General features: G+C 40.5%; 2 protein-coding genes across 3 annotated transcripts in view; both read left to right on the top strand.

The window, feature by feature from the left end:
- Nucleotides 1-5,067, top strand: MRPL19 (mitochondrial ribosomal protein L19). Its single transcript, XM_081314766.1, has 6 exons — nt 1-70; nt 779-896; nt 990-1,108; nt 2,331-2,465; nt 2,687-2,868; nt 3,836-5,067. The coding sequence occupies exons 1-6, from the start codon at nt 22-24 to the stop codon at nt 4,058-4,060; spliced, it is 828 nt and encodes a 275-aa protein (XP_081170892.1). The 5' UTR covers nt 1-21; the 3' UTR covers nt 4,061-5,067.
- Nucleotides 5,068-7,987: 2,920 nt separating this feature from the next.
- The window catches only part of ITSN2 (intersectin 2), an 82,937-nt gene continuing 63,175 nt past the window's right edge, over nt 7,988-27,749 (top strand). The window contains exons 1-3 of one of the 2 annotated variants that reach the window (XM_081313186.1): nt 7,988-8,054; nt 24,650-24,718; nt 26,906-26,998. In XM_081313186.1, coding sequence (XP_081169312.1) covers nt 24,676-24,718; nt 26,906-26,998 — 136 coding nt within the window. In that variant the 5' untranslated portion in view covers nt 7,988-8,054; nt 24,650-24,675. The remainder of the gene's footprint in view (nt 8,055-24,649; nt 24,719-26,905; nt 26,999-27,749) is intronic. The other variant, XM_081313187.1, reaches the window with a different exon arrangement.

The raw sequence follows: 27,749 nt of genomic DNA, 5'->3' as shown, positions 1-27,749 counted from the left end.
ACGGAATCGTCCTAAACGGTCATGGCGGCTCTTACAAGGAAGCTTTGGTCGCCGCTTGTTGCTCGCTGCAGTAAGTGCTCGGCAGAGCGTTTTCGTTCTGAATGTGTTTTACCTTCTGAGGAGACATATTCCTAAAAAGAAAGTCCCTTGCAGAGTGTGAAACTGTTGCCTGTTCTTCTTGTGCATTTTGTTGTTGTTGTTCTCCGCATGATAGGCTATGGAAATAGTGGGATTTCCATTTCTGTTGGTTCTGTTTTTGTATGTCCCGAAGTGTAAATTACTCCGTAGCGGACGATTGCGAGAATCTCAGGCTCCCCCCAGCTTTTTTCTTAGAACTCTGATCTTACGGTTTTTTCGGTATGGAATATTTGTATTTTATACTTTTTTGCACCTTGTGTGTGAATCAAGCCTATCTTCAGTTTGGTTTTTTTTTTAAAAATGTTGCATTTGTCAACTGCGGTTAGCACTTTTAAGAGTTTAATGGAATGAATCCTAGTCCGCAAAAATTTATGCTATGATAAACTTAATATCAGAAGACTGTTTTTCTATTGCATGACTTGCATTTTCAACAATCCAGCTGTACCCTTTACATGTATTCATATCTAAGGTGGATCACAATTAGAAGCCAATATGTATCTGATACATTTCTTGAGTGTCTTTGCAATTTTTTATACAGAGTAGCAGTACAAGGATGTTTGGTTGTATAGTACACAAGCCTATAAAGATATGTAGATATTGTTAAAACATAGCAGTTAATGTAAATATTATTCTTCCAAAGGGTGCCTTGCTTTATCAGCTGGACGATTCAACAGTAAAGATGGAGAATCAGAACAATTTAAACCACCTTCCAAGCCAATCATTATTGATGAATTAAAACAACAAGCAACAAAAACACGGTAAATAACACCTATCTAGTTATATTTGATCTTTAAATGTTAAATAACAAGTCAGATTTTCTTTTATTTTGAAGTTATTTATATGTCTAATAGGTTCTTGAGTCCTGAATTCATCCCTCCACGGCAGAGAACAAATCCTTTAAAATTCTTCCTTGAAAGACAATATATGACAAAAAGAAGAAAAGTAATCAATATTCCAGAATTTTATGTCGGTCAGTACTATATTAGGAATGTTAGCTTCATAATGTGGCATTACTTACATCATAAATAATTGCACTGTAGTGTAAAAGAAAACATGTTTTTATATATAATGTTTAATTTAGTAGGACTCTGTATGTTGAATTGATCCAGAACTGAAGTGATATGATCATCATGTGAACATAGTGAATTCTACTATTTATTCAAGTTGTCTGACTTTGAGAATTCTGCATAAGGTTTGGATTAACTTTAATGAGTATGTACCTTAGAGCTGTGACATTTTTTCCCCAAGACTATTTGGAAGCTTGAAAAAAGTTGAGTTTTATTATTGAATAACAGATGTTTGTGAGGTCCAAAGTATCTGTTCCCAAATAATTCCTTTATAAGGATATTTATTCAGTATAAACAGAATAATGTTCCATTTTGCCTACAAATTAATGTAAGTGTTGTCCATACTTAAGTAAATGACCAAATACAGTAGTCAGTTTAGACAGAAGTTCCATTCTAAAAGTTAAGGGTTAAATACTTTAATATTTTAAGGGAAGTTAACAAAATATGTGACTAAATTTTAAAATAGTTTTAAAAAATTTTCATAAATGAACGCATAAGAGACACATATGTACTTGGTGAATTGGAGCCATATAAATTGAAAAAAATCATTAGAAGGTGGGTTAATTTTTTACTATGAAAAATATAATTTGAACTTGACATATTAAAAAGCTGTTATTTTTTGAATTGTTATTTATAAATAGTATACTAACAGAAATAGCTAACCTAACGAACTTATATTGTAGGATATAAATATTTTAGGTAAGGAGAAATATTTATACATGAAGGCTTAGTTATGGTGTATATTTCTTATGACCACAGTGGCAAATCCCAAACGTTAGATGTGACTCGGGCCCTTCTAGATCTGAGACATCTTGAGCACTTTAGAGTGGGCATGGGATTTGTCCAAATACGTATAAATTTGATCAACTGCTTGACTGGCGAGCCTGGGTTCTCATTTAATTCTGAAAGTATCAAAGTTTCTCATTAGTTCATGTGCAAAAACCCTGGTCACATATGCAGTATTTGCCCATGCTGTCCATGTGATTCCCAAAATGTTTTGTTCCAACATGCAACAAAATTATGTCAGAAAATTGTTTACTTTTATTTTCAGGTGTTATATTTACTCTAATTAATCCATAGGTCTGACATAGTTTCTTTGAATGTTGAATTTTTTTTTTCTGCCAGGAAGTATACTTGCTGTTTCTGCAATGGATCCCTATTCCAATGGAAAATGCAACACTTTTGTAGGAATTTGTATTCAGCGATCAGGAAAGGGACTTGGTGCAACATTCATACTTCGAAATGTAATAAATGGACAAGGTAAGTATACAGAGTTTGTTATGCCTTTTAAGGATGTAGTCAGGACATTCAGAAAAGGGAACAGTATCAGCTTCAAACAGCAAGGTTAAAAATTACAAAGAATTGACCGTATCACACAAGGAAAACTCAGCTTTCATAGTTTTAAAACCTGGATCATTATTTGTTTGCTAAGTGTGGTAAGCGTTTGCTTTATCAACTAAAGAAATAATGTTCATTTTAAGGTGTTGAAATCTGCTATGAATTATATAATCCCCTAATCCATGAGATCAAGGTTTTGAAGTTGGAAAAGAGGCCAGATGATAACTTGATGTATTTACGAGATGCTCTGCCAGAGTTCAGCACTGTTGATGTAAACATGAAGCCAGTGTCTTACATACTTTATGATGATGTTCCTGTCAATAAGGTAATATAAATGGGTAACTGGTGCATGCAGCTAACAATTCGTTGTGCTTGAAAATAATTTTGCATTGTAAAGCTGTTGCACAGAATTCTGCTTGCTTGGAAAATGTTCTCCAGTAGAGGTTTCGTGTCAGGTTACAGGTAGTCCTTGATTTATGACTGTAATGGAACCTGCCCCTCACAGTCATGATGGTCATAAATCAGGTCACCTGTGGTTTTTTTATGACTTTTTTTTGTGAAGATCTTCCAGCAAAGCTGCACTTGATAAGCGAACCAATGGTTCCCTATGGGCCAGTTTTGCTGAGAACCAGAAGTAAATGCTAATTTTTGGCAAAACTGTTATAAAGTGAGGTCATAAGACTGTGGGATGCTGCAAACGACCATAAATGCGGGCCAGTTGCCAAGCACCTAACATGCAGACACGTGTCTAGCCGTCAGAACTTAGGAACTGCTTGTAAGTATCCCCAGAGAGATCCATCATAACTCTGAACAGTTGCTAAGCAACCAATGTTAAGTCAAGTACTATTATGTAGGGTAACTACCCTGTTTTTATTATTGTCAGCATTCTCCCCTATATAAATAATTGCTTTTGAGTTAACAAAGGAAAACAATTACTTATTATGAGCATGAAGAGCTTTCTACAAACTGCCAAGTTCTAAAGGTTTCCAAATGATTTTAGGTTCCAGCACAGCATTGTATTTGACCAATAAGGTTCCTGTATGAACTATAGCCCACCTGTTGTTATTTCATCTAAGAAGTATAATAATCTGAAAGTTTCAATCAACAGATAGTGATTGGCACAAGTTCACCCATTCTAAGAATCATATGGGACACACGTGATTTCTCAGCATCGCTAAAAAATCACTATGCATGAATGAGGGATGTCTATGAGTACAAAATACAAATTTTGGAAGTATTTTGCTGAAATACGGTATTCACAAACTAACACATTTTACTTTGAATTATATTAGATGAAGGTCAAAATGAAGCCTAAACCGTGGTCAAAACGCTGGGAACATCCAAAATACAATATCCAGGGCATCAACTTTGACGAATATCTTACCGAAAAAGACAAAGAAAGAATTAAAAAATGGGAAATGCCTTGGAGACAATTTGATATGATGATAGAGTATGATACATCAAAAATTGAAAAAGAAATTCAGAAAGAAGTGAATGAAGAGCTGAATAAAAGCTAGGTGGCTATTACCTAGAAAGACCATTGTTCGCAGAATTTTAGGTTTTATCTTTAACAGTGACTCTTGAAAAAGCATGTAGATGAAAGGTATTCATACTTATTTTTTTTGTGTTCAGCAATTTCTACATACATAAAACATTCTAAACGAGCAGCTAACCTTTTGATAATTGGGGAAAATATGAAGGCCACAAGAAACACTTTGGTGACATCTTTAAAAGGGATTGGTCCACAAAGTTTTAACTTTTTTTGCAATAGGAGGCAGCTAAAGAGTTTTTTCATGTATAAACCAGCACATTTCAAAAATAATCCCTTACTTTGTTGCCAAAGGGCTACAGAATTAAAGGTAGTGGCCAAGGGTTGCTCCTGTCCATTCCAGAAGTTCTCTTTGTATTTGATAAGGCAAATAAAAAGATAAATAAGATTGAGTGGGGACTTGTAGCATGCTGAGTAACATGAAATCAAAGTAGTATAACATATCTTCAATAAAAGCATTGATTGTATTATTATCCACTTCATTTTTTACTGTACCTGTGTTTAATACCTTATACTGGCAATGTTGGTTTAACAGCAGTAAAAATAAACTGATAATTTTGCATGTATTGCCCGTATCCATTGGTAAAGAAAGATAATGATCCCAAGAAGAATAGTTAACTATTGTAGTAACTGGAACTCAATACTAGTATTTAGCTATTTGAAACAAAAATGCTGTCATATCTTCCAACTTATGGTACACAACAATGTCATATACTTTTAGGATGTAAAACATCCATTATAATAAACCTTCAACTGTAGTATAGTCAGGAACCACACTGAGAAATCCAATTTTATTCATGTTTATGTATTATATAAAGAGAATTGTAATGATACTTAATTGGATAAAAAAAATCTTACTGACCAAGATTGTAATATGCACTTGTTAGTTGCGAAGTCGTGTCCGACCCATCGTGACCCTATGGACAATGTTCCTCCAGGCTTTCCTGTCCTCTGCCATCTTCTGGAGTCCATTTAAGCTCACGCCTACTGCTTCAGTAACTCCATCCAGCCACCTCATTCTCTGTCGTCCCCTTCTTCTATTGCCCTCAATCTTTCCCAGCATTAGGCTCTTCTCCAGTGAGTCCTTCCTCCTCATTAGGTGGCCAAAGTATTTGAGTTTTAGCTTCAGCATCTGGCCTTCTAAAGAGCAGTCAGGGTTGATCTCCTCTAGGACTGACCGGTTTGATCGCCTTGCACTATGCACTATAAAACTTCAATTCAGAAATAAAATTAAGCATTATTTACATGATAAATAACATGCTGCTAATTTGAAGCATGGTATCAAATAAAGTAATGCTGCTATGTTAATTTCAGAAAATATTAATTGACTTGTGAAATTGGCTTTTGATTTCAGCTGTTTTCAGTAAAATGTTTTGAAAGCAGTATGGTACTCTTGGGATGGGAAACAGAATTCAGGGCTATTGACTACATTGAGAAGTAAAAAAATAAAAATCCAGAAGCAGTAGTTGTTCCATTTACCTTGAATAAGGCTTTGAAATCATCAAGAGTTGAGGTTGACTCAGAGACAACCTTACCTTATGTGAGTATAGCTCAATCGCTAAATAGTGAATGCTTGTATTCACATGACATGTTAAGGATATTCAGCTAATCAGTTTTCTGCATTTGAAGAATTTGGAATATTAACTATAAACTGCATCCTTACAATGTAGCCTATTGCAGCAGTAGGCTAAGATGGGTTAACTCACAGGTCTGCAACCCGCGGCTCCGGAGCCGCATGTGGCTCTTTCAGCTGTCTCCTGCGGCTCCCAGTCCTCTGCCATATGCAGTCCCCCCCCAAAAAAAGTGGGACTAAAAAAGTTCAACCAATCAATTCAAATATGCAGGGTAGGTGCATATCTCGCCTTGGCTCCACTCTTCAGTCAAACCCTGTTCTGCGCATGCGCACATGTACATGCATGCGCACATATTTTTTGTGGCTCCCAGTTTTTCCTTTTGTGAGGGAACCGGTTCCGAGTGGCTCTTTCACTGTTTCAGGTTGCTGACCCCTGGGTTAACTAGTGAGTTCTGCAAATAACTTGTATGTTGTATGATAATCTTATCAGACTTGGCAACTTTGCAGCCCTTCCTTCAGTTTCCTCTTAAACATTCTTTAGATTGTAATGCAGAATCTGTTGAATTTCAATTCACTGTATCAGATGCAGTGACAGTACTGCATTCTTGCTCAGGTTTTGCTTAGCTAATAGCTAATAGCTTAAGGCAGGTGCAGTCATTAGGTCTAGGAGCCTTGTCAAATAGAGGCATTCCAGTGTTCTGAAAAGTGATTATGAGATTATTGCTCTTCATTTTGGCTTTGTTTTTTGACTATTTTGTTGCTATTTCACACTTGTACGAGGGAGGGGCTTGTTGACAAATGGCTGTGCTGTGGCACTTAATTGATCAAACAGCCTATGAACTTGCCCGCCCTTCTGACATTTGGACCATTGGGGGAAAAAGGGAATCTCTAGCATCTTTTCTAACAACTATTAAATGGCATAAGATAAATTGTAGATTAACACAGCTTTCCCCTTAACAATGTTTTCATCATTGCAGCAATTCTACTTTTTAAACTTACTGCTTTTTACACTCTAGAGCAGGGGTGTCAAACTCAATTTCATTGAGGGCCGCATCAGCATTGCGGTTGCCCTCAGGGGGCCTGGTGGGCATGGCTAGGGTGGGCGTGGCCTACTGGGTGGGCGTGGCTAGAGTGCGTATGGCCTGCTGGGTGGGCGTGGCCAGCTCTACATCGTTGGCATCAAGGGTGCCTATGGGGGCCTGGGCAGGAGTGGGACAGATCTGAGGGTCTCTGGCAGGAGGAGGGTCTCTGGGCCAGGGCCAAGGCAGTGGGGGCCGTTCCCTCACTGTTTCCAGGATGGCTTCGCGGGCTGGATCTGGTCCCCGGGCCTTGTGTTTGACATGTCTGCTCTAGAGAGCTAAACATATTTTTATCTCCTCCAAATTTCTGAAATTTAATCTTGGAAATCCAAAAGCAATTAATTTTTTATTTTTATTTTTATTCCATTTATATCCCGCCCTTCTCCGAAGACTCAGGGCGGCTTACAAGCTTAGCAGTAGCCTTCATTCTATGTATACGCCTGCTTATTAGGGCTTTCACACACACACCCAAGCGGCATTATTACAAAGTCAGCTTAATTGCCCCCAACAATCTGGGTCCCAAGGAAAAGAAAAGCTTTATTTGAAACATTTTCCCCACTAAGTTTAAATGTCATGTTGGCAATGATAGGCACGGAGACTATAGTGCAGAGGGATAATTTTTCTTCGGTTCTTCCTTGGCAACGCGAGGCTGCGAGGCAAAATCCACGGGCACCAACAACTCAGTGTTGGGAAAGTAATAGCAGCGAACAAAAAAGCACTCGGTGCTCGAAAGATTAAATGATTAAAAGGGTCAGTCTCTACTGGGCTTCCAGCTGAGCGGAACGACAGGAGAGTTTCGCTACATAATCGTGATCGGCCAGAAGAGGGGCTAAACCTCCGTTTGCCACCCACAGAAAGGAGAAGAGTGGTATCTCACACGCTGTTTTGGCGCACCCAGAGAACGTGCGCTTTCGGCCATTTTTGCCCACTTACGGCAAACTAAACCGGTAACCAAAAAAACAACAACCCCAAAAACAGCTGACTGCGTTGCAAGGCATATTATATTATCCCTTCGGCAATCGATTCAAGAAAATTCGGCAAGAGGCATTCCATTGGTGATCTGCTGGCTCCCCGAAACCTCCGCGCGGGGGCCGAGCCCAGGCGCGCAGGGAAGTCCTACTCCCGCTTGTTCCCGCTTATGTATATAGCAGCCGGCCCTGACGCCATGTTCCGGTTTTGACGCAACGGTGGTAACAGCCGCAGCAGCACGGCCCCAGGAGGAGGAGGAGGAAGTGCAAACGCAAGCCAGAGGAAGGAGGCAGTCCACCAGCTCTCTCGGAAGAGGAAGGTGCTGACAAGCGGGGCAACAGGTAGGCGCAGGTGCTTTTTGCTCCAGGCCTGTCGCCCAAAGCTGCCGGATGGCTGCGCCAGGGCGACCCGCAGTCGGGAGTTACCGGGGAATGCCGTCTTGAATCCCTTTGCAGGGGAGGGGGGACGGGGAGGAGGAGGAGGAGGAGGTAGGCGGCCGCTTTGCTGGTTGCGTTTGTGGGAAGTGCGGTGGGAACCTCGGGGAGAAGGCGGATTGGGCTCTGGAGCGCTGCGGCGGGCAGGCTGCTTGAGAGAGGATTGGGGGAAGCGTTCGGAGCCCTGGGCAAGGGCAGGGAGCCTTGCGGTCTGCGGCGGTGCTTTGCGAGCCCACCGTAAAGAGTCTGGGGCGGGACTTGTGGCCGGGACTCGGGAGTGCGAGAGCGCCAGGCCATCGGGAGTCGCCATTAAGCGCAACCAGTCGGCCCCTTCCGCTGCATCTGTCAAGCTAGGAGCCAAAGCCATCCCGGTGCTCCTGCCTTTAGTCTTCGGGGCCTCCGGCTGCTTTTGGGTCCAAAGGGCTTCGGCTTGCACGTGCGCACTGTTTTGCTAATGACTTCGTTTGGGGTTAGTTCTCTAGTTGGGTAGCTTTGCAGAAGGTGAAAGGCAAAATAAATACAGCACAAGCTACGTGTGTGGCCTTGCCAATCAAAATGACTTGGGGATACAAATAGTTAAAGTGGCCGGGACTTTAAAATTAAAAAAAAATAAAGCTAGAACTCGAGCTTATTTTTAACAATTCATTGTTAAATAGCAAGGGTTTTCTTCTGTTTGCACGTTTTGAAGTTTCTGGATATCTTATCACTTTCCTTAATGTGTTTTTGCAGTATTCTTGTAACTTGCATGTATTGCTTTTATTCTTAAAATCTGTAAAAATGATTTCTTTATGAAATTACCCATGTATAAATTATATCCATGCACAAATGCGTGCACTTTAAATACTTATCTATGTTTCTATAGGAACCACGCTTTTCACAGTAGTATTATAATGGGTAATGATATTAAATAGGTGAATGCATTTGTATGGCTAACCAAAGAACACTGTGTATATTCATATGGATAACTGAGGAATAAGAGTTAATATGCCAGTGTATAAATATGTGTGTACTATAGACAGCAAGATTTTTAACTCTTAATTACTAGGATATAATGGAGCAAAGAAGTTGTTTTGTATTCAAGATTAGCAATAGTATTTGTACTATTGTCAGTTTGGCCTATATTTTGTTATTAAAAATAAAGATTCTCCTTTGAAGTAACTAACATTAATCATGACTATTCTTTGGCAAAAATTGAGGGTGTGGTGAAAAAGATTAAGATGAGTGAAATCCATTTTCTCTCTCTTGATTAAAGTAATCAATACAGAGCACACACTTTTCCCATATCCTAGCAAATATTCAGAATGAAAGCATACTTAAAAATAATGAGGATGATTTGAAACAAACTTTTTGAACATATTGAGGTGAAATGAAAATATTGCAGTCATTTTTATTTTAACATTGTCATATTTTTTCAATATCTTCTTGTATTCTAAGAAGTGCAGTTGGATTAAACATGTTTTTGAAAAGTAAAATTAGTTAAAGGGCGTCTTAGGAAACATACATGACATTGAAAGAAGCTATTTAGAGTACATACTAATCATGTGAATGTTTGCTCAGGAACCAGTTCTGCTGTGTTCTGAGAGGCTTACTTGTTAAGGCTTAACCCCTTTTTTAATTACTAGGAATATTGTGAACCTCATTATGTGCTGTTTGTGAATTTTTGTATAAAAATAAAATTATGTTCTTTATATAAAATACTTTTGCATGAGAATTTTCTGAAAAACTATATAATGTTTTAGTTATTAATTTTTGACACTAAAATTAACTTCCTGAGATTAGTATTCTAATCTCTAGAATAGTAGGATTTTCCAAAAAGTAATCATCTAGAGTGCCCTAAGAAGGAGGGGGAGATTCATCTGTGAGTTCACATTCTATCACTGCCAAGCTACTCATTATTACAGATACATTATAAAGTAGAACCAGTGCTTTTTTTGTTAAAAAAAAAGTGCCGGAACTCACACACGTCATACAACCCACCTTGCCTACCCTACAAGGTTCCATTCAAAAAAGGTGCCGGAACTCCGTTCTGGGTGTTCAATGAGAAAAAAAGCCCTGAGTAGAACTATAGTAAAAAAAAAATACCTGCGTTATTGCCAAGATATTCAAGCACACTAAGGGTGAAGAATAGCAAATGAGCCCATCTCTATATGTATGAAAACGTTCTACACAAATTATGCAATGAGGCAACCAAATAGAAACTAGAATAGATTCTTCTCATTTCATATGCTATGGTGCAATCAGAATTATGACATACATAGGATGTTGAAGTTTGTCACTTGTTCCAAATATTTTATTTGTGCAAAAAATGAAATGGAGCTCAATCAAGCTTCATTATGCATTTGTATATTATTTACCCCAAATTACTTTTAACTTATCCCATATCAGGCATGCAATATAAGAAAAGTGCCTTCATTGCTTAAATGAAGTGTCAGACTAAACATAATTTTATTGCTTATAGAGCAGATATTTTTAGAAATGTAAGTGGATGGTTTTAAGCGACCCAAATTTATTGTGAGATAGGTCCTTAATTCATTTTAATATAATCAGATATTATTGATGTGAGTGTATTCTTTATATATACCAGTGTTTCTCACCCTTGACAGCTTTGAGTTGTGAGGAACTCTGGAAGTTGAAGTCCACATATCTCAAAGCTGCCAAGGTTGAGAAACACTGGTCTATATAATTTGAATGCCATCTTTAAAAAAAACTCTTTCCTCTACCTATAGATATCTGATGAAAGGTAGCATTTTCCTTTTATACTAAGGACAGCCTCAAAATGTGTAAAATCTATTAAGGCTTTGTCACCTATTATGTTGGAGTGAAGTCAGGTGACTTGCAATGACTAAGGATATAGTTGCAGGATAGAGATTAACAGTGAAGATAACCAAGTTCATGCGATGCAGTTTTCTGATTTGAGGATTGGCAAGAGTACTGTAAATATCTGCTCTATTGCACTTCTGGCCAGATGTTTAAAAGATGCAGAGGTGATTTTTTTTTGCCTTTGAAGATAGATGTGTTGAAAATATACTGAAAGATTTAGAGAGCAGATCAAGCAGGAAAGGTGACATTGGGCGTCTGGACTGTCAACCTTGCCTGTTAGAACAGGTTGAACTAGTTGCTGTGCATTTATTGTATCTTTCAGAGCTACCCATGGGTCTGGGAAGATTTCTTTCCTGGATATACAGGAATTCAAAGCTTATAGATTATCTGTATGGAGAATAATTGGCTCTTTTTGCAACCCAGCTTGTTTGTCATGATAATCATTTTAAACTTTAGATAAATATGAACGTCTAGGATGCAAGCATCACTCGCATATCATAAAATATTTTTATGGGAGTCGGGTAACTTCAGTTGACAAAGCCATATTAAGAGAAAAGCTCAGAAGTGGTCAGTAACTTTTAAAATAAACTAGAACTCTATATGCTTTTTCAATAACCTTAATTCTTAAGAATGTTTTTCCAAATCAACTCAGCATGGCAAAGTCTTAATCCATTGCTGACCTCTCAGTGACAAAGAATGATTTCAACAAAAAATATTTTTATGGGAATCGGGTAACTTCCATAGAAGGTAGTTTAGACTGAACAACCAGTACCAGAAACTTATGAATCGCTTAGGTATCTGGTACTGGTTGTACAGTCTAAATGTTTGTTATTAAGCAGGGAGTGAATTCCTTCTTAATAACAAAGTTGAATTGTAGGGAGGAGATTCCCTTGTATATATGTAGGATTTGGACATACAGTGGATATAAAAAGTCTACACACCCTATTAAAATGAAGGGGTCCTTGATGCTTTCTGAGCTGTTGCAAATGTTTCATTACATTCATTACTATCGGTGGTTAACATCATTCAGTGCTGATGATGTTATCTAATTGGGGTAATGAAATATCTGCAAGAAAATAACCAAGCTCAGAGAGCACTAAGGACTCCTCATTTCAACCCTGAGCTACAAATACTCTATTCTCCTTTGTTGGTACCTATTAAAATGCCAGGTTTTTCAGATGTAAAAAAATATATACCAAGATAAATCACTTCAGATTTTTCCCATCTGTAATATAACATATAAACGGTACAATTCAATTAAAAAACTAACTGAAATTTGGAGGGAGGAGGAATAACAGTAATAAGTAGGGATGTGACTGTATTCAAAATTAACCAATCACATTCAAACTGATATTAAACAGTCATTTCACAGTTGCCATCGGTTCAGCTATCATAGCTGGATTTTTCTGCAATTTATTCAGTTGCCTTTTACAGCAAAAGCCAGGGTCTGCAAAGAGCTTACAAAGCATCAAAGGTATCTCATTGTTGAAAATTATCAGTCTGGAGAAGGGTACAAAAAATTTCCAAGGCATTAGATATACTATGGAACATAGTGAAGACAGTCATCAACAAGTAGAGGAAATACGGCACACCAGTGACATTACCAAGTAGTGGAAGTCACTTCAAAATTGATGAAAGAACTAGAAGAAGTCCAACAGGCCCACAGCAATATTAAAGGAGCTGCAGGAATTTCTGGCAAGTACTGGATGTGTACTACATGTGTCAACAATCTTCCATATTCTTCATATGTCTGGGCTATGTGGTAGGGTGGCAAGATGGAAACATTTTTGTACAAAGAAAAACATCTAAGCCCAGCTACATTTTGATTTGATTTGGTTTGATTTGATTAAATTTATATGCCACCCTTCTCCCTGAGGACTCAGGGCGGCTCACAACAATAAAAATTTAAAAACATAGAGTAAAAAATTTAAAAAAGAATTAAACAATAAATGCAAAATTACGAGACAATTTAACCCAGTAAAAAGCCTAATTAAAAAACGTAGTCAGTCCAGGCCCGCTTGTTGGAACAACCAGGTCTTCAGGTCACGGCGGAAGGACCGAAGGTCAGGGGCCGTCTGCAGCTCCGAGGGCAGTTCATTCCAGAGGGTCGGTGCGCCCACAAAGAAGGCTCTCCCCCTGGGGGTCGCCAGCCGGCATTGCCTGGCCGACGGCACCCTGAGAAGGCCGACTCTGTGGGAGCGAACCGGGCGATGGGAGGTTGACAATGGCAGCAGGTGGTCTCTTGCAAAAACCTACTTCAGGTCTGACAAAGTATGTGGGAAATGTGTTATGGTCTGATGAAACCAAGACTGAATTTTTAACTATAATTCCAAAAGGTATATTTGGTTCAAAAACAACACTGTGCATCACCAAAGTGAGGATGATGGTGGCAGCTTTATTTGTCTGCTTGTTTTTCACACTTCTTAATCTCCCATCTCTCTCAGAGAGAGAGGCTCTGGGCAATGTATAATTTAATCAATAAAGTTAAGCATTAAAAACAATAATTTAAGAGGAAAATTTAAAAATATATACATAAAACAACATTGTAAAATTTCAAAAGTTGGAGAATTCCAAGATGATGAAGTTAGCCGTTATTAATACAGGCAGGGGCAAGATATTTCACAATGCAGAAACAGCAACAGAAAAGGCACTCTTCCTAGACCCTGCCTATTTGTTTCAGCTGGAACTAGGGGTTTAGTCAAGGGGGGAAGGAGGGAAATATGAACAGTTCCAAACATCAGTCAATTTTGACACAAATCCTTCAGGCCTGTGCTAAAATGCTAAAGATGAAGAGGAATTTCAGCTTTCACAATTTCACCTTTCAATATTGTACTTTTTATTATTTTCCCCTCTAAAGATTTCAGTTGTTTTTCAGTTTCAGTTTTTCCCCCCAATTGTATTGAGCAGCTTATGTTACATTAAATACTAAACACTTATTATATATGCTATACTAAACCAGTTTGGTCCAGTGGTTAAGGCACAAGGCTAGAAACCAGGAGATCATAAGTTCAAGTCCCCATCTTAGCCATGAAAGCCAGCTGGGTGGCTTTGGGCCTGTCACTCTCTCTCATCCCAACCTACCTAGTTGGACAAAATTTCCAAATCCAGTCTGAATATTTGGCTGACTTCAATAATAATGTTGTTGTTGTTAGTTGCGAAGTCGTGTCCGACCCATCACGACCCCATGGACAACGTTCCTCCAGGCCTTCCTGTCCTCTACCATCTCCTGGAGTCCATTTAGGCTCACGCCTACTGCTTCAGTGACTCCATCCAGCCACCTCATTCTCTGTCATCCCCTTCTTCTCTTGCCCTCAACCTTTCCCAGCATTAGGCTCTTCTCCAGTGAGTCCTTCCTTCTCATTAGGTGGCCAAAGTATTTGAGTTTCAACTTCAGGATCTGGCCTTCTAAAGAGCAGTCAGGGTTGATCTCCTCTAGGACTGACCAGTTTGATCCAAGGGACTGCAATAATAATAAGACACTAAAGTGCTTTGGGAGTATAGAATTCAAACAGACATCTGCTGCTTAACACGCCAGAGTTAACAATTGCCTATGAAAAAAAAGCCTGGATAGTGAACATGGCAGTATCTGGAAACAGAAGAATAGAAGAGAAGGAATTGGAGAGGAAAACAAAATACAAAGACCTGCAAAAAGAAATAGCACGACTGTGGGAAAAGAAAGCAAAGGTAGTACTAACAATTAGGTGCCTTCGGTGGAATCCCAAACAACTGGAGCACCACTTGAATACCATTGGCATTGACAAGTTCACCATCAGTCAATTGCAAAAGGTACCTTTCCTTGGAATAGGTTATATTCTGCGACACCTGTAACACCATCAAACATCCATATCTGCCTATCCCAGGTCTTTGGGAAGGACTCAATAGGTGGATAAAAATGCCAAATCCAGTCTGAACAACTAGCTGACTATGCGGCAAACCATAATAAGGTGGGAAAAATTCTGAAATGATTTATCTTGGTCTGATTATTTTTACATCTCAAAAACCTGGCATTTTAACAGAGATATGTAGGCTTTCTATATCCACTGTAAGTTCTAGATATAGTAGGGAGGAAAGACTGGGCTGGTCACAGGAAACCAGACATGAAGTGTATTGTCTCACAAAAGCAAGTAGAGCAGGAAACTTCTGACTCCACCCAGTTGAGATTGTCATCCAATGAGTAAATCGACATTGTTCAAGCATCTTCCTTCTTTGTTTAAAGAAACATTATTTAAATGAAGCACCATTTGAACTTCTCAGTAAGTGAACTAATTTACCGGTATGTTTAAATCTAGAAAGTTTTGAATGACTCTAACAGGGTAAGTGGTGAACATTTGAGAGACTAGTCCTCTTGCTGACAGAGACAGGTCTTTTCAATCTAATAGTGGACACTATTTTCAGGAAGAATTTGATTCAGGAAATGCTGGTTTTGCATTAAATGTGCTGGGGGAAAAAAGATTTCTTATCCCTCTAGTGGGGTGGACAGATACCTCCTGGGGTGTAATGGGCTGTGAGAATAACTTGAGGAATTGGAAAAAGAGCTGCAACCAAGACAACAGTCAAATAAGAGGAATCCGAGTCCAAAGCACTAATTTAATTTGAGAAAATATCTCGGACTTAACCCTTCCTAGTTTTGTTGTAAATAAAGGCAGGGAGGTGGGAGGCACTTTCATACTTGCAAGATTCTGTTAATGTAACCTTGTAATAAAAGCAGTTTTAGTATTCATGACTTTGGTTTCCAAGTCTGGTTTATTTGAAGGGCTGACATCAGTCTTGTAAGCCTGATAGTTGGCTTGGTTGCAACTCTTCCTCATGTTTCCCACAGCCCATTATAGGGAGAGGCAGTCCTCCCAAGTCACCTGGTCCCGTCTATGTAGGGCTTTAAAAGTGATAATTAGCATCTTGAATTGTACCTGAGAGAAAATAGGAGCCAGTGCAGCTTGCACAACAGGAATATAATGTAGGCCAACTAGGGATGCCTAATGCTGCAAGCACCAATCCATACTGGACCAATTATAATTTCCAGGTGGTCTTCAAGAATAGCTTGCTGTAAAATGCATTGCAGTATCCCAAATGGGAAATAACCCATGCATGAGTGACTGTGAGCAAGGTCTTCCAGTCCAGGAAAGGACACAATTAGTTCACAAGATGAATCAGTGCAAAGCCCCCCCCCCCGCCATGGCTATCCCATCTTCATAGACATAGAGGAATAAATGTAAATCTAGGTAGACTCCAAACTTGTGCGCCAACTCTATCTGAGGGAGTGCCACCCCATCCAGACTCAGACATGGCAAATCACCAGAGCCTGGAGGCCCCAAAGCCATTCTGTCTTGCCAGGGTTGAGTCAAAGTCAGTTTCTCATGATCTGGACCTTCACAGCCTCCTAATAGCCTCATCTGCCCTACCAGGGGTGGGGATGTATAATTGGTATCATCAATGTACTGATGATACCACACCCCATACTGTCAAATCACCTCACCCAACTGTTTTATGTAAATGTTAAAGAGAAGAGAGAGACCCAAGCCCTGCAGGACCTCACATTGCAAAGTCCTAAGGCTCAAATTCTCCCTCCCAATGTGGAGAAAGTAGGAAAACTATAGCAAAACAGTGCCAGTACAAATCAAAATAATAAGGGCACAAGAAAGTTAAGGGGGCTCAGTAAATAATATATTCAAATATATAGTTAATACAAAGTCAAACGGTTTAAACTACCCGTTTTCCACTACTTGTGGGGAAAAAACTCACTGCACTGGAACTTTAAATATTTTGCTTCAGTGGAATCTTCCAATCCTTTTTTTTCAGTAGGAATTAAATCCTGATCATGTGGATTACTTTCAGTTATGTTTTATTTTTATTTATTTATTTTATTTAATTAGTTTTATATACCGCCCTATTCCCAAAGGACTCAGGGCAGTTTACAGGGCAAAGTTTAAAAACAATATAAAAGTTAAAATAGAAATAGAATTAAAATAAATTAAATTAATTACTAGCCCAACAAATTAAAACAAAGTTTAAAACTTAAAACCCCTCAGTCCAGGCCAGATAGATCAAAGAGCCAAGTTTTCAGGTCCCGACGAAACGAACGAAGGTCGGGGGCGGTCCGGAGTTCCACAGGTAAGTCATTCCATAGGGCAGGCGCGCCCACAGAGAACGCCCTCCCTCTGGGGATCACCCACCGGCACTCCCTGACCGCCGGCACCCTAAGGAGGCCCTCCCTATGGGAGCGCACAGGACGATGGGAAGTTGATGCTGGCAGCAGGTGCTCCCTAAGATAGGGGCTTAGATAGGCTTAGATAGGGCTTAGATAGGGGCCTCGAGTTGAGACGTGCTAAGAGGCCCCTGATAAAATTTTTAGCCGGTTATTTTAAAAGGTTAGGGAGGGGGAGGGGTAGAAGGGTGGGGAGGGAATCTTTAACCGGCACTCAGTCTGGGCCTGTTAGGGGTCCTGACGGGACGGGGTCTGGGGAGGTGGCTGCTGGTTCTGGGAATGTGGGGGTGGGACTTCAAATCCCCACGACGATAGGGAATGGCAGCAGGTGCTTGCACGGAGGGCCATATCAACACCCGGGATCGCGCCCCCGCTATCTCCGAGCGGTGGCGCACTCCGACCCTCCGGTTAGCACCCTCTTACCCGGGGATGAGGGTGATCAGGTCCCTGAGCTCAAGCTGGTTTATTTTAACGCTAGATCCGTCGTTAACAAAGCTCCCCTCATTCATGATCTGATCGAGGAGGAATGTGCAGATCTAGTGTGCATTATGGAAACTTGGTTGGGTTCGGAGGGAGGGGTGCCTCTGACCGAGTTATGCCCTCCAGGTTTCCGGGTGCTACACCAGCCACGGGCTCAGGGCAGGGGTGGTGGGGTGGCAGTGGTTATTCGGGAGACTCTGTGTCCGCGGGAGGCCACCATTGTCCAGATGGCCGGGAGTGAATCCCTCCTCTTGAGATGTGGTCCTCGGGCTCAGTTGGGCTTGTTGCTCACATACCTGGCGCCCGGCTGTGTGGCAACAGCCCTGCCCGAGCTGCTCGACACTCTCTCAGGGCTGGCGGTGGAGTTCCCCAGGCTTATAGTCCTGGGTGACTTCAACCTGCCGTCACTGGGAGGGTCGTCTGAGTTAGCTCGGGAGTTCATGGCCTCCATGACGGCCATGGGCCTGGCCCAAGTTATTGAGGGCCCGACTCATGTGGGGGATCATACTCTCGACCTGGTGTTCCTATCTGGACAGTGGTTGGATGATCTTGGAGGGGGTTCACCAACTATCACCCCCGTCATGGTCAGATCATTACCTCCTGCGGCTGGTTTTCCGTTATGCCACCCCCCGCCACTGGGCGGCGGAACCGACCAGGTGGTTCCGCCCCAGGCACCTAATGGACCCGGAACGGTTCCAGAGGGCGCTTGGGCCTATACCCATCACCCTTACCCACAGCCCACTCGATGCTCTGGTGGATGCCTGGGAAACGGCGGCCGCCGGGGCACTTGACTGCGTTGTACCCTTGCGACCTCTGACCCGGCGCAGATCCCGTTGGGCCCCATGGTTCTCTGTGGAGCTCCGGGAGATGAAGCGTCGGAGACGAGGTTTAGAGAGCGGTTGGAGGTCCAGCCGATCCGAATCTGACCGATTGCAGTTAAGAACCTTTATAAGGTCTTATCTTGCGGCGATAAGGACGGCGAAGTCTAACTACTTTGCTGCCCTTATCGCGTCCGCAGATAATTGCCCGGCCGCCCTGTTTAGGGTAACTCGCTCCCTCCTTAACCAGGAGGTGAGGGAGGATCCCTTGCGGGGATGAGCCGAGGAGTTTAGTCATCATCTGGCGGACAAAATCGCTCAGATCCGGACCGGTCTGGACTCTGACTGGGCAGAGTCTGATGTGGAGGAATCGGGCGGTCTTGAGCATGTTATCTGGACTGAGTTCGACACTGTTTCCCCTGATGATGTGGACAGGATCATGGGGAGACTGAGCACCACCACCTGTTTGTTGGATCCGTGCCCCTCCTGGCTAGCTTATGCGGCCCGGGAGGGGACACGAGGCTGGTTCCATGCAGTAATAACTGCTTCTTTGAAGGAGGGTGTCTTCCCTGCCGCCTTGAAGGAGGCGGTGGTGAGACCCCTCCTCAAGAAGCCTGCTTTGGACCCGGCTGTTTTAAATAACTATCGTCCAGTCTCCAACCTTCGCTTTTTGGCGAAGGTTGTTGAGAGTGTGGTGGCGCATCAGCTTCCTCTGTTCCTGGAGGAAACTGATTATCTGGACCCGTACCAATCGGGCTTCAGACCCGGACACAGCACGGAGACGGCATTGGTCGCGCTGGTGAATGATCTCTGGAGGGCTAGGGACAGGGGTTGCTCCTCTGTCCTGGTCCTATTAGATCTCTCAGCGGCTTTCGATACCATCGACCATGGTATCCTGCTGCGGCGTCTCAGGGGGTTGGGAGTGGGAGGCACCGTTTTACGGTGGTTCTATCTCCTGGGCCGCTCGCAGTCGGTGTTGACGGGAGGGCAGAGATCCGCCCCGAGGCCTCTCATTTGTGGAGTTCCTCAGGGGTCGGTTCTCTCGCCCCTCCTGTTCAACATCTATATGAAGCCGCTGGGCGAGATCATTCGTGGTTTCGGGGTGGGGTATCATCAGTACGCTGATGATACCCAACTTTTTCTTTCCACCCCGAACCAACCCAGTGATGCCCTCGCCGTGATGTCCCGTTGCCTGGAGGCGGTCCAGGTCTGGATGGGGAGAAACAGGCTTCGTCTCAATCCCGCCAAGATGAGTGGCTGTGCATATCGGCATCTCGGGTCAACCAGACTATTCCATCTCTAACGATGGGGGGTGAGGTGTTACCCCCCGTTGATAGGGCTCGCAACTTGGGCGTCCTCCTGGATTCACGACTCAATTTTGAAGACCACATAGGAGCCGTGACCAGGGGGGCTTTTGCCCAGGTTCGCCTGGTGCGCCAGTTGCGTCCCTATCTGGACCGAGATGCCCTACGCACAGTTACTCATGCGCTCGTGACCTCCCGTTTGGACTACTGCAACGCTCTCTACATGGGGCTGCCCTTGAGGACCACTCGGAGGCTTCAACTGGTGCAGAATGCGGCCGCGCGAGTTGTAATGGGGGTCTCCCGATACTCCCATGTAACACCTCTACTCCGCGAGCTGCATTGGCTTCCGGTTGCCCTCCGGGTGAAATTCAAGGTGCTGGTTATTACCTATAAAGCCCTACATGGCTTGGGTCCGGGGTACTTGAGGGAACACCTGCTGCCAGCATCAAGTGCCCTTCGTCCAGTGCGCTCCCACAGGGAGGGTCTGCTCAGGGTCCCACCGGTAAGAGATTGCCGGCGGGTAACGCCCAGGGATAGGGCCTTCTCAGTGGGGGCGCCTGCCCTCTGGAACCAGCTGCCAGTGGAGCTGAGGACTGCCCCCGACCTCCGATCATTCCGCCGGGGCCTGAAGACCTGGCTCTTCGAGCTCTCTGGCCCAGGCTGAGGATTAATTTATTTTAATTGGGGTTTTAGTTGCACAGGGTTAATTTTAATCTTTTTTAAATTGGTTTTAACTTTTGTATTTTTGGTTTTTAATTCCATGTAAACCGCCCTGAGTCCTCAGGGAAAGGGCGGTATATAAATGTAATAAAATAAATAAATAATCCGGGCCCATATTTTTCCTTTCTATTTGTATCAATTCTTTATTTTTTCTCCTACCATTCATTCTTATTGCATTTTTTCTCGTGCATCTCAGTCTGAAGTAATTTTTTTCATTACTTCATTAGGGCTAAGATTGAACAAGAAATAAAAAAAACACCTTACAACTTTATGCAATAAAAACTTTTCACAATCAAAAATAAATTTTCTTTTCTTTTTTTAATGAAAAAGGTAAACTTACTTAGTTTTGCATAATTTTTGCAGTCTGGGTTTTATTTTTGACTCTGATGCTCTCATTTTTTTCTGTTCCATATGTATTTTAGGATATTATTTGTTCTTTACAGCAGCCATTGTAGAAAATGCTAACTTTGTTGGTTTATCCACGCAGAGCAGAAGTGAGCTCTGACAGTGAGCCAACTTTGGCCATCCATGTGGAGCCAGAACCCTCCCAGATCATGCTCCAGGCTTTCTTCTCTGCTTAATTGGACAAACACACATCTGACTAGCCTGGACGCTGTCTACTGCAAAAGCATGGGCTGGGCAAAGCTTGTGTTTGGAAAAAGTAGTTTAAAATAGAACTTTAAAATTGGATCAATTTAATAGCTAAGTGCTGATGATGATGACACAAAGGCAACACCATGAAGACATGGCATAAACAAAAACTATTACAAGGAAGTTCATGACACCATTCAGACACTAGAGGATAAAACCACTATCTGGAAAAAGCAGGAACATTTCTCTTTATGGAAATTTTGGCTTGCTGAAACCACCAAAGCTTCTGCAAACAATTCTCACTTCTCTAGGCTTATTTTTTTTCTCCAAGATTTTCTGGCAATATTGAGGGGTGGACAGAGAGCTCTTACACCATGGGATAATAATTTTTATTTGGTTAAGAAGCTTGCCCAGAAAAAGTTGATCACTGATAAATTGTTGGTCTTTAGAAATTGTTCCAGGGTGCCTCTTGTTTTGATTATCTCAGCCCAATGATGTCAGTGGGTGGAAAATAGAAAAAGAAGAATAATTATTCAGAACCTAAGTGACCACAGCTTGATTGACTTATTTTCTGAGAAATCAGCTTTTGACCAAATTAGCACATGCCTGATCTACTATATATCTCCTCACAAGCATGTTTATCACACCTGGATATCAGCAACATAGGCAGATTAAATAGTTTTGTTCTTTCTTCTAGCATATGGATATTTTAATTTGTTTAGGATTGTGAAGGATGCATTAAATAAAGTATGTCTGTCACTTTTACATCCAGAATGTAAAAAAACCCCTTACATTTAACTTGAAGCTTTACACTTAACTCCACTATTTTACACATATACAGATTTTTTGGGGGGAAAGGGGGGGAGGTACCCTCACCATTTTGAGATATGCCAATAGCTTCATATTTATGCTGCCAAACTCTTTAACTTTGCTGATGGAACTGTCTCCTGGGAAGGCTGATTTAGCATTACAACCGTTGCACAGGCTATAATAATAACAAGGGGAAAACACAGTTTTTATTGATTACTACTACAATTTTTGGCCTCTTCTAGCCACATAGCAACTGTACGCATTTCCTGAATCTGGTGTAAAATCTTTCTGGGAATTACAATCCAAGTAATTAACTAAAGTTATTTAACTTAGTAAACTAAAGTTATTTGATCTCTGCAGGTAGCCTTCAATTTACAAACAGTTACTTAGCAACAGTTCAAAATTACAATGGACATCGAAAAGCTGCTTAAAATGGAATTTCAAAATTTCAGTGGCTGCACCATCCTCACACAGTTACATGATCACATTTTGGGCCCTCACAATTGGCTCACCTTAATGGCTGTTTACCACATCCCACGGTCACATCACCATGATTTTTGTCATTTTGTTATTTTTGTCAATATGTTTATTTCCAGTTTTTGATAAAAAGCACTCATTAAGTAAAATGGATTTGCTCAACAACCACATTGTTTCTTAAAGACTGCTGCAATTGCTTAATGAGCACCCAAAACATCTTGTAAAATTGGGTCTGGTCTCATGGTGACTCATATAATGACCACAACAACTTATGACTGTAGGGCTCAGTTACAATAATAAATTGAGGTTTACTTGTATTCTTTCTTTTACTTTACTGTATTTAATTTCTTTTTTCCGTATCCTTTTCATTCCTTTGAGAACCTTTAATTGAGATGTTACAGTTTTTGGTATGGAGATGTATTGATTCTCATCTAAGAGTATCCTTTTCTTAGCCCAAGCCACAGCAAGTGGCAAAAACATTAAGCAAAGATAATATTTGGATGAGAAACCAACAGATAGTGCCAGATCTATGAATGTTAGAAATTTTAAAAGGTGCTGGAAAAAGCAATGGCAAGTGACAAATAACAATAATAATAATGACCAATTAACCTAACATCAGTTGTGGGAAGATACTGGAAAAGATAATAAAAAAACAGATCTGCGAACAGCTAGATACAAAGTTATAATTAGAAGCCAGCACAGATCATGCCAAACCAATCTTATTTCATTCTTTGACAAAGTGACTAAATTAATAGACCAGCAAAATGCTGTTGGCATAGTATACTTAGACTTCAGTAAGAGATTTGACAAAGTACACCATGACCTACTTCTTGGTAAGTTGGAAAAAAAGTGGGATAGACAACATCACCAGAAGAATTTGTAACTGGCTGACACACCATACTCAATGAGTATCTACATCTACATGGAAGGAAGGAAGCATTGGGGTACCACAAGTTTCTGCCTTAGACCCGGTACTCTTCAATATCTTCATAAATTACTTAGATGAGGGAATAGAAGGGGAACTCATCAAATTTGCAGATGACACTAAGCTGGCAGGAGTAGCCAACAACACAGAAGACAAGCTCAGGATCCAAAGGGATTTTGACAGACTTGAACAATGGGCCCTGTCCGATAAAATAAATTTTAATGTGGAGAAAAGCAAAGTTTTACATTTAGGCAAGAAAAGACAAATATATAAATACAGATTAGGTGAAACCTGGCTCAAAAACAGTCACTGTGAAAGAGACCTTGGAGTCCTAGTTGACGATCACTTAAATGTGAGGCATCAGTGTGCAGCAGCAGCCAAAAACGTTAATACAATCCTTGGTTGTATAAACAGAGACATCAAATCAAAATCACATGAAGTATTAATATCACTTTATAAAACCTCAGTAAGACCATGCCTGGAATACTGCATCCAGTTTTGGTCAAAACACACACACACAAAAAGATGTTGATATTTTGGAAAAAGTACGGAGAAGAGCAACTAAGATGATTAAAGGCCTGAATATTAAAACATGAAGAACGATTTGGCTAGACTAGAGAAAAGAATGATGAAGGGTGACATGGTAGCAGTATTCCAGTATTTGAGGGGCTGCCACAAAGAAGAGGGAGTCAACTTATTTTCCAAAGCAGCAGAGGGCCAGACAAGAAACAATGGATGGAAACTAATCAAGGAGAGAAGTAACCTAGAAATAAGGCAACATTTCCTAACAGTGGGAACAATTAACCAGTGGAACAGTTTGCTTTCAGAAGTTGTGGGTGCTCCATCACTAGAGGTTTTCAAGTAGAGAAAGGACAGCCACTTGTCTGAAATGGTATAAGGTCTCCTCCTTGAGCAGGGGGCTGGACTAGAAGACCTCTAAGATCCCTTCCAGATTCTCCAATCCTATCCTATCCTATCCTATCCTATCCTATCCTATCCTATCCTATCCTATCCTATCCTATCCTATCCTATCCTATCCTATCCTATCCTATCCTTCAGTACCATCATCAAGAAAGCAGCATAGACATATACCAAGTCAGTTTGAGAATCTATCTTAATCTGGATTGTTCTGTTCATCTTTATTAGTTAATTTGAACTTGCTCAACAATTAGTATCACTTTTAATTTAAAAAGTATTGTTTCCAGCTGCATGTTATACTTTGTAAGCTTTCTGCCAATCCTTTTTTGGCTACTCTCGTTATAGACAAGAAATTCTAATGCAGAGATGGGTTTTCCTTGCCCATTTGATACTTCTGGGTTATTAATAATATTTTATTCAATGATATTTTTTTGCAGATGGCTAAGAACTAACAAGATACGGTATGTTCAAGACTATGTTGGCTCAGCTTCCTACAACCATAAATGGTAAATAGTTTCTTTAAAGTATTTATTTTTCCAATACTGAATAAGGCTCTTCCATTCTGCTATGTAATACTTTTTAAGAATCTTATGTACTGATAAATTGACTGGTCAGTATTGGGCTTTTCATTTAAAATCATTGTTCTTTTGGTCATTTTGTTATTTACACATCAGCATGTACCACTTTGCTCTTGGTTTTTATATTTAAAAATTAATCATTCATAATAGTACCATTGTGTGCATACATATCTATATATCTATATCTATGCTGATAATCCAGTAAGTATGAAAGATCAAATATGCAGATATGCTCATGAAAAACATACAGGCATTGCAAAATACATATGTTTATTTGTTTAATATTATTTCAAGAAAAAAAATAAATGATACAAATATACATTTACAGGAATGCAGTAAATATACTGTATAAGTATATTTATAAATAGACAGTATAAGTAAATAGACAGTATAAGCAATAGAATACAAGTGGATTGCCAATCAATTGAAGTTAACTAGCAGATTGAAGATATCATGTGGCTAACATATTCTAATGTTAATAACTGTTAGATATTTCATATACAATTTCTGGTCAAGAAAAAAGGTCTCTATTGAAATGTAAAAATATTTGGTCACACAATTTAAATAAGAGAAAAGAAAAAACTGTAAATAGTAAACAATACATTAAGAGATTAATGTATTCGTATATGCATACAAACCTCTCAGCACACCATCAAAACAGTAAAAACTCCGGAAGTCAGGAACCTTCCCTCCCACCAGGCAGACTGGGAACATCCTCTGAAGGGGCAGCCAAGCTCTCACTTCAGGTATCAGTTCCCTCTGCAGGAAGCCAAGTGTGACTTAACCTTCTTTCCTAGCTCACAGGTCTGCAACCTACGGCTCCGGAGCCGCATGCGGCTCTTTCAGCCGTCTCCTGCGGCTCCCAGTCCTCTGCCATGTGCAGTCCAAAAAAAAAAGTGGGACTAAAAAAGTTCAACCAATCAATTCAAATATGCAGGGTAAGTGCATATCTCGCCTTGGCTCCACTCTTCAGTCAAACCCTGTTCTGCGCATGTGCGCATGTACACGCATGTGCACACATTTTTTGCGGCTCCCAGTTTTTCCTTTTGTGAGGGAACCGGTTCTGAGTGGCTCTTTCACTGTTTCAGGTTGCTGACCCCTGTCCTAGCTGTTCCTGACTGCACTGAGGAATAGTCTCAGATATTACCCATACACTGACAGACATTCACCAGTTGTGGGTGTAGTCCTCCTTTCATCCCCATGGCTTCCCCAGGGGCCAGTGTGCATTAAATACACTCCGTGCCCTCAAAAGAGAGACCCAACAAAGGAAGAACTTTTGATTGGTTTTAAGCTGGCAAACAGTGAGTTCTCCATATCGATGCTAAGCAGGTTGCAATCCAGGGAATAGAGGAACAAAGGTCCAGAGAAGGCCTCACCTTCTTTTCTGGCGATTTTTGCTGTAACTCCGTTTTTTTTCTGCTTCAATCAGGAAACCCATGTCAGCCAGCTTTAGATACAGCCTCCTTTAATGTTAAAAACGTTAATAATATAAGGTTGCATTCTTGCAATTTGTAAAATGGGGTTATATTTTATGACAGTGAATTAAAATATTTCAAATAATGTTTTAGGAAATTGTATGTTCCATCCTAAATGTTCTAAATTTTTCAGAAAAATGTGGATGTCTAGAGAAACATTGGTTTTACCCCATTTCTCCTGTCCTTCCATTTCCAAAATCTATAATAGTCATATATTTCTGAATCTGAATTTAATAAAGAAATTGGTGTTTTAATATTGCATTATAATTGGATTCTATGCAAATTAGACTGCCATTTAGCAGAATAGCAGTGGTAATTGGCTGAGTGTAAGGAATGAAGGGCATGGGAGAAATAAACATCTCTGCTTTCTAAAAATCTGGAATTTGGACAGATTTCCTAAGGGGGAGTTTGTAAAAATGTGTGAAAAAGCAGTCTGAAATACTAAAAATAATAACAACATAATAAAATGAAAAATGTGAAGGAAGAATGGATGATTCCCAAGAAAGAATGTCATTCCTGTCAAATTGGTAAAGCAAGATGGGTCATAAAAGTTTTAGGTTTACTATTATTACTTAGGCAACAAAAGTTAGTTTCCCCAATTGAACATAATCTTTAAAAAGTGTTACTTTGTATTTTTCAGGAGGCCCAAATATGTGGGCCATCACTTCTGAAGAAAGAAAGAAATATGATAAGCAGTTTAACAGCCTTAAGCCAGTTGGGGGTTATATTACAGGTTAGTGTGATCTTCTGCAGTGGGTGGTTTTATGTTATATGATTTGAAGATTTAGTTCATTGAATTATGATCTGGTTAAAATATTACTTGAAAAATTATTGTAACTGTCAATATCACAAAAATTGATAATGCTATAAGCCACATATAAAATTCTAGTTGACTTAACTTTTTGGAAGTAATGAACACGTGTTTGTGTTTATCTAATGATTTTATCACAGTTTATTAGACAACAATATGTGACATAATATTTTTTGAATTATGGGGTACTGTTAGCTGTCCTAATATACAAGATCATAGATCTGCTTCCAGGAGGCATCGCAGCAGGTAGCTCCACCACACCAATTTTGCTTGATTTCAGAAAAACTGAAGATGGATTTGATTATTATTTGGATAGGAAGCCACCAGGAAATCCCAGGGCTGTAGATGGACTAGAAAATTAGAGGGAGGGGCCTCTGAGAAGGAATCAGTGGAAAACCACTGCCATAGTGTTTCAAAGAAAACCTCATGGACATCTGTGATGACACCAATAGTCAAACCTGGCTCAAGGAAGCCTTTAACTTGAGTTGCTTCTGGTTTATGGGAGGTTTGCCTCAAATGGATTTGGTGTTTCCGATTTTCATTTTTTGCTGTTAGTTCAGTTCTTCCATTCCAGAATAAAGTTAGAAAGTGGAGTCAAGTATCAGAGCAACCACACACTCTCCTGGAATGGGAGGAAGTGTATATGACCCTTCTAATTAATACAGATTCTGTC

The sequence above is a fragment of the Vipera berus genome (genome assembly GCF_964194415.1).
Source record: "Vipera berus genome assembly, chromosome: 1".
NCBI classification, from domain to species: domain Eukaryota; kingdom Metazoa; phylum Chordata; class Lepidosauria; order Squamata; family Viperidae; genus Vipera; species Vipera berus.
Note: the sequence above shows the minus strand (reverse complement) of the source record. Positions and strands in the feature narration are given on the sequence as shown.

Coding starts and splice junctions, on each gene's coding strand:
- MRPL19 (XM_081314766.1), top strand. CDS start 22: ATGGCGGCTCTTACAAGGAAGCTTTGGTCGCCGCTTGTTGCTCGCTGC. Junction 897..989: donor CAACAAGCAACAAAAACACG/GTAAATAACACC, acceptor TATGTCTAATAG/GTTCTTGAGTCCTGAATTCA. Junction 2,869..3,835: donor ATGATGTTCCTGTCAATAAG/GTAATATAAATG, acceptor GAATTATATTAG/ATGAAGGTCAAAATGAAGCC.